Source organism: Solanum stenotomum, chromosome 10 (assembly GCF_019186545.1).
Source record: "Solanum stenotomum isolate F172 chromosome 10, ASM1918654v1, whole genome shotgun sequence".
In the NCBI taxonomy this organism is placed as follows: domain Eukaryota; kingdom Viridiplantae; phylum Streptophyta; class Magnoliopsida; order Solanales; family Solanaceae; genus Solanum; species Solanum stenotomum.
In genome coordinates this window covers 19,253,600-19,265,580 of record NC_064291.1, presented here as the reverse complement: position 1 = coordinate 19,265,580, position 11,981 = coordinate 19,253,600, and the positions used below count along the sequence as shown (strand labels likewise).

General features: G+C 35.6%; 1 protein-coding gene across 1 annotated transcript; it reads left to right on the top strand.

The window, feature by feature from the left end:
- The first annotated feature begins 8,854 nt into the window (after positions 1–8,854).
- Positions 8,855–9,988, top strand: LOC125842795 (uncharacterized). Its single transcript, XM_049522103.1, has 4 exons — positions 8,855–9,127; positions 9,266–9,330; positions 9,469–9,703; positions 9,767–9,988. The coding sequence occupies exons 1-4, from the start codon at positions 8,855–8,857 to the stop codon at positions 9,986–9,988; spliced, it is 795 nt and encodes a 264-aa protein (XP_049378060.1).
- Positions 9,989–11,981: the final 1,993 nt, after the last annotated feature.

The window sequence follows — 11,981 nt, the reverse complement described above, 5'->3', positions numbered from 1 at the left end:
AAAATATTCATTGGTAGCGAAGGTTAAGGAAAAGCAAGATAGTGATCCGATATTGCTTCAACTTAAGGGTGCGGTCCATAAGCAGAGAGTTGAGGTTTTCTCTCAAGTGGGAGATGGTTTATTTCGCTATCAGGGTCGATTATGTGTTCCTAAGGTGGGTGAGTTGAGGCAGAAGATTCATGAAGAATCCCATAACTCCATATATTTGATTCATACAGGAGCCATTAAGATGTACCGTGATCTGTAGGAAGTCTTTTGGTGTTATGGCATGGAAAGGGATATAGGGAATTTTGTGGCTAAGTGCCCTTATTGTTATTATTCAGTTTTACTCTATCATGCATGCTCAATATCTTTCAAGTTCTAACGCAGACTCTGTGCTACATCTTCTCGTGATATAGGCTCAGGTTCTCAGCTTACATATCACGCTTAGATCGGTTCCCAATCTTCAGTTCAACAACATCAGTGGTGAGTCCTCATTCTTCGAGGACGGTTGACATGATTGTCTTTCTTTCCTTTAGGTTTGACTTCCTATTTTGCTAGATTTAGTTGGGGCATGTCCCAACACTTCTAGTCAGTTTAGAGACTTATTTCAAACATAGTTAGATTCAACTATAGTGTTAGAGTTTGACTTTTCAGTTGTATTCAAATTATGAGTTTTCATTTATTGAGATAGTAGATGGATATTCTCCATCATTTCAGATTATTCATATGGTTTAGCTTCCGCACAGTATTTATCTTTTCAGTTTATATTTAGTGATCCTAGGTCCCGTGTCAGAGTAAAGGGAGTAGCCTCGGGGCGTGACAAAGAAAGTATGCAAATGCAATATAATAAAAACTTATATACACATAGAAGTATAAAACAAGCATATTTTTGTTAGTGACTACAATCTATTTTTTTCCTACTTAAAGAGAAGAATTGAGATGGAGGAGGAAATATTGGAGCGACTTCAAAATATGAATAGAGATCTTGGCTTTAAAAATTATTAAGAATATTTTTTCTGCTTACATTACCTATACTTTTCTGCAATTGATTGCAAGTTTTTCCCATAATATTAGTTTCATGCTTTAAGCATGCAAATCTTATGTGTCCCTATGATTTAGAGAACATAATAGTCCTTATCCATTATTATAACATGAATGGACTTATAATTAATTTGTCCAAGTGTTGAAAAGAAGATTATATATCACTGAACTATGATTTCCATGAATTTTGATTTTCATTAGCTATATCTATCTATCTATCTATCTAAACTACCATAAAAGCTTGAACTCCTAAATTGAATGTGGAATTACTAAATACCCCCAATTAAAAATACTCAATTTATTTTATTGATTAATTTTATTATTTGTATTTTATTAAAAGTAGATACCCTTTCATATTAAAGGTTCCTCAAAGAGATGTGACTTTTCCAAAGGGTTGCGACATTTTGAGGGGTTTTGACATTTTCTATGAGTTGTGACTTTTCCTAAGGGTTGTGATTTTTTCAAAGGGTTGTGACTTTTCCGAAGGGTTGTGCTTTTGTCGATGAGTTGTGACTTTTGCAAAAGGTTGTGATTTTTCCAATGAGCAGTGAATTTTTCGAAAGGTTGTAACTTTTCTGATAAGGAACAATTAGCAGTCATTCATACTACTATTTGTTAACTATAAATAGAGGGTTTCCTTTATGATTTTTTAAAGTTTTCTACTCTTCTTCTTCTTAAAAAATCGCAGGGTTATTTTCAACAGTTGATTATGTTCAAAATTTTAAAAAGAGTTGGTGAAAAAATTGTAACAAGTCATTCATAAATTCACACTCGTATTTTACTTACGATTTTAATGACTTAAAAGTGACGAAATGTTGTGGGAAAGACAATAATAATAAATAAATATGAAAAAACTCACATGATTTGGGTAAGATATTTCTTCTTTGGTGTTTTAGTTTTTATTTTTACCCTCAAATGAACAAGTTTCTTTCTGATTTTGCTAAAATAGCGGGCATCAATGTTGTCCATTGAATCATTAGTTTTGATGTTAAATCCACTATTTCGAAAATAGATTTTCACTTTAAATTATAATATTGTAATACAGACATGATAATAATTTTTTTTATATAGATATGTAAGTAAAAATGAACGAAGAAATTTAAGTGTTGGTGACAAGAGATTTTAATGAAATAGAACAGTATAGTGAATATAACATGAATATATATTTTTGTCTTCCTTCTTCATTGGCTATGTATCACGATACAACTTCTATAAGATACTAGATACTTTCATTAGACTACAACTATATGATATGTATGAGGCAGGAAAAATAGAAGACTACAATTCTACAAAGATAAGGTAGAAACTTAAAGAAATGAAATATTTTTTCACCAAAGGTGATGATGTTCATATATTTAAATTAAATTACGCTACTGAAATATATACATATATATGTATATCTAAAACAAAGAATTGATCAAGCTAAATATTTGGTATACACTCACACCTCAATTTAACCATCATTCGTTATAATAATAAAGTACCTTCTTTTTTTTTGGGTAGAATTACCTCTCTATAATAGTCTTACTCAAATATTAATTGGTAAAAGACAGATTACGTATAACGATAAAATATTGAAATATTTATGGTAATCCTTATTAGTGTCATGCACTTACTAAATTGCAAGTATGAATATTTAAGAGAGTAATTATACTTAAATGGTGTCCATCTTTTATGTTCATAACCTCAAGAGGAAAGACTATTGGTGACATTTTTTGTATTGATATTTTTTTTTAAATATGTTGGTTAGATTTATTTAGAAAAATTAGTGAAGTAAATAATAATAACATTAAAGAAATGTCACTTTCTCCCCATATTTGAACTTCGAATGTATATTGAAATGTTTGAATAATATCTGGTTATTTTGATCTCAAAATACAAGTGACTCTAAAAATCATATTAATTCTATTTTACAACATCGTATACCATATATATGATACACAGGTGCAACACACGTGCCGTGAAACTATTTATTTCAATAAGAGGCAACATTAACTCTCTCTAAGTTCATCTTCACAAAGTTATGTTGCTTCCTATTTAAAAGAGAAGATCAAAATCTTTGGTAAGTTATAGTTCAATAGTACCCAATATTCTCTTCAATTGTTAAATTATTGCTTAGTTCATCCATATTATAACGGATAAAAACAATTCTCTTCCCTAGTTCAAAAGAATACATAAGGTTAGCATGTTTAAGACATGAATTTGTTTGTTATTGGAAATATTTGCAGTTAACTACAGAAAAGTGTAAGTCGCTAAAGCAGAAAAAAATATTTTTGCTAATTCCAAGCCAAGATATGTACAAAGAAAAATCATTTTAGCTAATTCCAAGCCAAAATATCTATCCATATTTTGAAGTAGTCTAAGTGATAAAAACCGCTTTAGTCTTGCTTCTTCGATCTCAATTGTTCTCTACAGGAAGGAAAAATATAGATTATAGTTGCAACCAAAACATGGACTATTTTTTACACTTCTATGAATATGAATCTTTGTAATACTGCATCTCCATATAGAATAAAAACGTACATTTCTATCGCTATTTGGCTGTTCGAATATGTTATGTATCTTTGTTTAGACATGAGATAATATTCATTAAGGGACTGGGTGAAATGAAGAAACTTGAAAAGTTGATGTTAAAGATGATATCTGAAAGCGATACCTTGCAGTGAGTTATATTTATTTTTTTATTTTCTTCTAGATATAGTTTAGATCTATGTTATTTATTTTTCTTACTTAAGACTATTGAAAATATAATAGGCACACCCAAAAGATTCTATGCGTAGGATGAAGAAGTTTCCTACACAGTCGTTGATGGCAGGAATGGGTAAAATTAATTATGTCAAGGACTTTTAAAGTGAATTGACTGATAATGATATAGCTACTGAAAAAGTTACCACACCTGCTCCCGATGACACACAATTTGTTGAGCAGAATGATGGATATATATTTTGTTCTAAACATACATGAACTTTATATTACCTCCAAAGAGAATTAAGAATTCTATATTGGAAACAACTTGGCCAAATCTGCTGTAAGATGGACATCAATAGCTAAAAAATAAATAAGGCTACAACATGAACCAATCTTTGATACTGGAATTAAACTTTGATGATGAATGGACTATGCAAACTCTTGATCTCCTTGTAGATAATATTATTTATCTCTCCTATTTTATTTTTTCAAATTAGGTTACATTTTTGTTCCAAATTTTCATAATATGAATATTCCGCTCTTTCTTATGTCATTATAGTTCTAAAATAAATTCATTTTCTTGGCAAAGTAAGATCATTTCATGTTGCTTAGTTTCTGGCAAAATGTGTATTTTAACTGTAGCGGAGTTTATCAAAGATCTGATTGAAGGACATCGTCGTTGATCTTATGACCTACTATGTGTGAAGGTTTGATGTTTCTTGCAACTTGCATATGAGATGAAAACAAGATGTCTATTAACTTATTCAAGAATGGTTAGAGTTGAGAAACAATTGGCTGCTAGACTACTAAACTTATGTGCTATCTCTTGGAAAAAGAGGTGAAATTTGAGTTCGATGAATTTTTTTTAAAGCATTTAAGGTGCAGTATTTGGAAAAAGGAAAGAGAAGGTATTGCATTTGATGTATTCTACTAGCAAGACCCTTGATTCAGCTCAAGCTAATTACAAAGTGACTGAGAAGGAGATGCTTGCTCTAGTGTTTGCCTTCGACAAATTCATATCATATTTGGTAGGTACCAAAGTGATTGTTTATACTGACCATGCACCTAAACGGTACCTATTCAACGAAGAAGGATGCTAACCTAAGGCTCATTCGATAGATATTGCTTCTTCAAGAATTTGACCTAGAAATCAAAGACCAAAAAGGTCCATAGAATCAAATAGTTGATCATCTTCCTAGGTGAGAAGACTTCACTCATGTGCATGAAGAGGAACAAATACATGAAAAGTTTATGGATGAGGATTTCATGACCTGAGACATCTCCCAAGTGTCGTTGTATGTTGATATAGTAAATCTTTTAGTGTGTGGAGTGTTCCCTTCTAGTGCAAAGAATCAAAAAAAGAAAGAAGCGAAAGCATAACACTAAATTTTACATCTTGGATGAATCATTCTTGTTTAAAAAGGGAGTGGATCAAGTTGTGAGAAGATGCATTCAAGAAAATGAGGTCAAGCAAGTGCTCAAGAGTTGTTAGGCAAGTCCTTATGGAGGTAATTATGAAGGAGAGCTCACGACTCGCAAGGTATTGCAGTTTCGCTTCTTTTGGCCCTCTTTATTCAAAGACTCTATAGCTTATGTGAAAGAATGTGATCGGTGTCAAAGATTGGGTACTATATCTAGAAAAGATGAGATGCCACTCAACAATATTCTTGAGGTAGAAATCATTGATGTGTGGGGTATTGACTTCATGGGTCCCTTCCCACCATCAAATTGAATCCAATACATTCTGGTGACGGTTGATTATGTGTCCAAATGGGTCAATGTTGTAGCTCTTCCCATGAATGATTCAAAGGTGGTGATTAAATTCATAAAGAAGCAGATTTTCATTCGTATTGGTTGTAACGACTTGGAAAATGATAGGTTAAACTAGGTCCTAAATGTGGGGTTAATGTCATGCTTTAAGGGCAAGGGCTAAGGGTTTTGGGTGTAGGCCATGGTTTGGGAACCTAGGCTACCTAAAACTAGTCCTAGCTACTGCCTCCCTAGACCATGAGGGTCTTTACTACCCATGGTGGCCACCATGAGCCGTGGTGGCAAGGCAGCATGCTTAAGTTTGGTGCCAAGCCAAGGCACCCCTTCACGAGCCACTTCACGACTCGTGGTCCCACGGCCCGTGGGGTTGCCTTAGCTTGGTGGGAGATGTTGCAAGTTGAGGGAGTTACTGTCCCAAAGTTCACGGGCACCACCACGAGCCTTGGTGCCCTAGACAGTCCGTGAAAGTGAACTTGGAATTCACTTAGGCTCAAGGGAGGCAAGGTAACTTTGCCTAGGTGCCGCCCCATGACCATAAGCTTCACCACGACTCGTGGTGTGAACCACAGATCGTGGGAGCTTCCGTGGACTTGGCAAGGATGGGAGGAACACTGCCTCATGGACCACGGGCACCACCATAAGCTGTGGTACCCCCACGAACAGTTTAGTTGGGCGTGGTCCCTGACGAGCTGCCTCAAGTTGGGGGTTTTTGGTAATTTCGTTTAAATGTTTTATTATGTGGGGCTGATTTTAAATGATTTATATGATAAATATATATGGTTTTTAAGGCTTTCTTCATCAAATTTCTTGGGAAATCTTAGAAAAGGTATGGTGATCCTTCATCTAGGGTTGTCTTTCACCCTAGAGCCAATTTCAAAGTAAACTTTTAAACATTTCAAGTTTATGAAAACCTAGGGTTCTACTCAATCTCATGGGTTCTTTCACCAAATGGTTTTAAGAGGTTTATAATGGCATATTATGGTTTTATTGTTGTTGTATTGATGATTTAAGATGAAAATACTCTATGAACCCATGATTTCTCTCTATTCCTAGTTTATGTGTTTATGAAGTGGGTTGCTTGATAATGAATGTTTATGAATATGACTTTTCTAAATGGCTTTAGATTGTTGAAGTATGTCATTATCCATGCTTATTTTATGGTGTATTATTGGTATTGGTATTAGAGGTTTAAGGCCAAAAAGGCAAGATATGAGAAGCTACTTGTTGATTTAGAATTGTTAACTTGATGTTGATCCACTTGAAAGGTGGAGGTGTTTACTTACTAAGTACATTGTGACCATGACCTTGAAGGCATAGTATGAGAAATTGAAGTGATATCATGACATTATATGAATGAGAATTCAATGAAGCTAAGGTGATCATGTCTTAAATGTGAATGTGTTTATATGGAAAGGCCTTTTCTCAATTTGACACTTATGAATGTTAATTATAGAATATGAAGAATACTTCAATATAAAGTATACCTTGAATTGGTAGGGCTTATGCATCCTTTTCTTGTATAAATGATTATATTGTTGGTTGTTGAATCCTTGGACCAGTACGCTAGTGGCACCCTTCCACGCATGCTTATAATGAACCTTGGGATTGGTATGCTTGCGGCACCCTTCCATTAATGATGGTAATGAACCTTGGAATTGGTAGACTTATGGCACATTTCCATGAAGGTTAATGATGAGACTTGAACCGGTAGGCCTATGGCACCCTTTTAAGAGGATTTAATGAGCTTTCCTAAATGGATGTTGAATCGGTAGGCTTAAGGCACCCATTCAGGTGTTAATGAATGTAATTGGAGTCGGTAGTCCAATGGAACCTCTCATATGTAATAATGTCAAGGAAATGAACTATTCTATGGGAATGTAGGCTAAGCACCGAGTGTATTTGGTTAGATGGAAACTCCCCTAAAGTTAGCCATGAGTTTCAATGATCGTCTACCTTATCCCATAAACTATGTGCCCGCATAGGTCTAGCTAATTGATCAACCTAAGCTATACAAACTGGTCTTTCTTAGGAAAGTAGACTACCCATTTACGGTGTGGGGACATATGACACCGGATTCCATGACAAGTTCTCATGGTCTATGTCGGTTAATGCTTACTTCCCATCATGTGAGATTTCATTGTGGGTTTTGATAGGTTCTACGGTGTAGGTAGTAGTATGGGATGTTACTTATACATTGCACGAGTAGCATTTGAGACGGTCATAGTGAGTTTCTCTAAATCATAATGGCTATGATATGAAACTGTCTTAAATGGAGTGATTAAAGAAAGTTAGCTCTTAAATACTTAATATGATATGTTTTCTATACTTGGTTTATATTATGGGTTACTTTCCCTTGTCATGCCTTATGAAATAATATGTCTTTTACGTTAGAATATGGCTTAAAGATGTAAGGAAATGAATGGTAAGTTTACTGTAGGTGACCTAAATGTGATGCCCTAGTGTGGATGGTGGTATGGGACACAATCCATACATTGCACAAGGTATAACATAAGGGTTGCTTGAGGTGAAGGTCCAAGGTAAAGGTAATGGTTTCCATGCGATTTTGTTCAAGTGTGAAGTTATGCCTAATATGATGTTAACACTTGTATATGATATCTTTTATATTATTGTACATGATGTTTTTAACAAGTGGCATAATGCATGGTTTCCAACCAAAATGTCCCCTTTTAAAAGCATATTTTGCATGGTCATCATACTTAGTACATTTCTGTGTACTAACCCATATTCTTCATGTTTTTACTACAAGTGTAGGTTCCGGCAAGTGATTCCTCCTAGCTAGTTTGAAGTGTTGGATTGCTTTCCTCCAAGACTTGGTATGTCCTCATGGTTCGAGGACAAGACTTATGTTTCCTTATTTCATGTAATAGACATTTTTAGTAGATGTTTTTGAATTGGAAAGGGTTGTGTCCCTAGTATGTTTTAAGATTGTGTCGAAGTTAGCCATGTGAGATTTAGACTTTCGATGTATTTGTTGTTCCTCTCTTAATGAAGTTTGATATTTTGTATTTAAATGAGCTTTAATTTCTCACTATTTCTATATCAAAAGAAATGAAATGCTATGAAGCTTGTATGAGACCCCTTCGGGGTCGAGTACACCGTGTCGCATCCGGGGCCTAGGCTCGGGTCGTGACAAACATGGTATCAGAGCACAAGATTTTTGAAATCATTTTTAGGATCAAAGTCTCACAAGCCACGTCTATTAGAGTCTTGTTCATCGGTGTGAGTCGCGACACATCTATGAGCGAGGGGCTATAGGACGTTAGAAGTTACACTTCTTTCATATTCTTGAAGTCACTTAGACTTTAGTTCTGTAAGTGTTCTTTTCCTAACCCTTCTCTTATGTTAATAGGATATGAATACAAGAGGGAGACCCGCAGGGAGAGTAGGAGAAGAGAATGTGAATGAGGGAGTGTCTCCCCAAGGTCATCAAGATGTCCAAGTTTCGGTAGAAGTTCCGGATATGACCAATGAGGAGATAAAGTCGACTTTCTTAATCTTGGCCCGAGCCATGGCGGCTCAAGCGACTAGAGATGTGGGGCCTAGGGTGAATGCTAATGAGGGTACTATGGTTTCTAATTTGAGAGACTTTGTGAGGATGAATCCTTTGGTGTTTCTAGGTTCTAAGGTGGGAGAAGATCCCCAAGAATTTTTGGATGAGGTGTATAAGGTAGTGAGTGCTATGGGGGTGACTTCAAAACAAAAGGCGGAGGTTGCCTCCTATCAATTGAAAGATGTTGCCCAAGTTTGGTTCACTCAATGGAAGGCCAATACGCCGGTGGGAGCGGATCCTATAGAATGGGAGGATTTTAAGAAAGCTTTCCTTGGTAGGTACTTTCCTTGTGAAAAGAGGGAGTGTAAGGTTGAGGAATTTATCAACCTTAGGCAAGGTAATACGAGTGTGCAAAAGTACTCCTTGAGGTTTACCCAATTGTCTAAGTATGCTCCATCTTTGGTGTGAAACCCTAGGGATGAGATGAGTAGGTTTGTGACCAGTCTATCCGACCTAGTAAAGGAAGAGTGCCATACGGCAATGCTCCATAGTGACATGAACATTTCTAGGCTCATAGTGTATGGTCAATCCATTGAGGAGTCTAAACTTAAGAGGATGAATAGGGATGTGAAGAGGGGTAGATATGATGAGCAAGGTCAACCTAGGATCAAGCAGAGGGCTCCAAACCAAGATTCTTCAAGTGCTCCTAAGGTTAACCAAGAGAAAGCTGGTGGATCTTAATTTTCTAAACCTACTTGCACCACTTGTGGCAAGAGGCACTACGGGAAGTGCCTAGCCAGTACAAATGGGTGCTATGGTTGTGGGAAGAATGATCAGAAGGTGAAAGATTGTCCTACTCTTACGGCTAGAGGAATGGAGACAAAGCAAGCTTCTAAAGATGGTGCGGTTCCTATCCCTCCAAATTATAGTCGTTTCTATGCTCTCCAAGCTAACAAGGACAAAGAAGCTAATCCGGATGAAAGCACCGGTAAGTGATTGTTCCTTATGGTCATGAATGTCTTGATGAGGTTCCTATGTTTTTTTTCATGGTTACCGTAGTTGGCTTTTCTCCTAAGTGGGGGATGGTATGATGAATAGTAAGTTGTGGTGAGTTTTGATATCCTTGTCACTTTCTTCTATTCCTATTCAAGCTTGAGACCAAGAGTTCCTAGTAGCTTGTTTCATGTTTTTGGAGTCTTTTGTGAAAAGGAGTTTCCATGTTCTCCTTATGTTATGCATGTTTTGATGAGTTTATGTTTACATGAGAAAATGAGCTTTCATGATTTTATTCCTCATGTTGATATGCATCTATAATGAATTGCCTAATTACTTCATGAGTTGAATTGATAAGCATGCTTAAATGTGGTTTTAGTACAGGTTGCGTAATTGCCTTATGATGTTGTAATGAGCATGATGTGATGCGGAAAAGGAAGTCCCTCCAATGAAATGATAAATGCTATTGGTTTGTGCATAATGATTTCGTAGATGTAGTCCCTACCTTCTTGTACTGCATTGAGCTTATCGATGTGGAGTTGATGTTTCCTCCTATGTTTATGCATTCTTTATGATGTTGCTTGATTGTTGGGCTGCTAGTCTTGAGTCATTTTCCCTTAAAAGTGTTTAAAGTGTCATTCAAGGACGAATGTTTCTAAGTGGGGGATAATGTAACGACTCGGAAAATGATAGGTTAAACTAGTGCCTAAACGTGGGGTTAATGTCATGAGTTAATGGCAAGGGCAAAGGGTTTTGGGTGTAGGCCATGGTTTGGGAACCTAGGCAACCTGAAACTAGTCCTAACTACTGCCTACCTAGACCACGAGGGTCTTCACGACCCGTGGTGGCCACCACAAGCCATGGTGCCACCCGTTGTTGCAAGGCAGGATGCTCAAGTTTGGTGCCATACCAAGGCACCCCTTCACGAGCACTTCACAACTCGTGGTCATGACCACGGGCCGTGAGAAGGCTCGTGGGTTGCCTTAGCTTGGTGGGTGTAGACACGTAATTTTTGACCGAACTTAAGTTTAACACCATTTTTAGAGCTTAAATATTTTGACTTTTATCTTATTTTATTAAGTTTATTTTAAAAGATTTGAAAACAACAAAAATAGAATCACTTTTTAAGGTATGTTTTATTTTCACTTGTTTAAAAAAGAAATGAGAACTTACAAAAAATATGTATTCTTTTAATATAGATTTTACTAAATAAGCCAATGTTTCTTAATTATATTTTTAAATTGGCTATTTAAATTTTTAGTTCAAACTAATTAATTTAATTTTTTTATATATATTTAATTTAGAAAATAAAGAATAGCCTAAACTACCCATTACTCCCTAAACCTCTACCCATTTCACTCACCATAACCCCACTTCCCCCCTCAAACTACACACGACACAACACCAAAAATCCCACACACTACTATATATTAACATATACTACACATTTGCCAAAAGGGGACGCAGAAAAATACAACACACTACGGACGATAAGAAGAAGAAAAAAATAAGAAAAGAAACACACACACACAGATTACTACCTACACCTCCCATCCATTTTTACTTTTTTTTCAACCTACAAACACACCCATTGTTTTATTTTGTTTTATTTTTGAGCCTCACACTACAAAACAAAAAATCGAGATCTAGACCATACACACATACCTACATAAACACTTCTGCACACAACAAAAAAAGGACACAGGCAACACACACAAAAAACGTACAAAAAAAAGAAGAAACCATACACTATACATTCATACCAAAAGACACTCGTACGAATAGAAAAAAAATCAAAACATCAAAACATTTTTTAATTCCTTCCAACCCCACCCTTAGAGGTTTAGTTTGAGGTTTTCTTTCGTGGTTTCAAGTTCGTGGATCCTTATTAGCATTGTTTCCTTTTCGTGAATTGAATTTTTGCAAGAGGTACCATTTAATCTTCATTGTATAATTTGATTTCATTATTATGCAAGATGTAATTCTAATATCATGA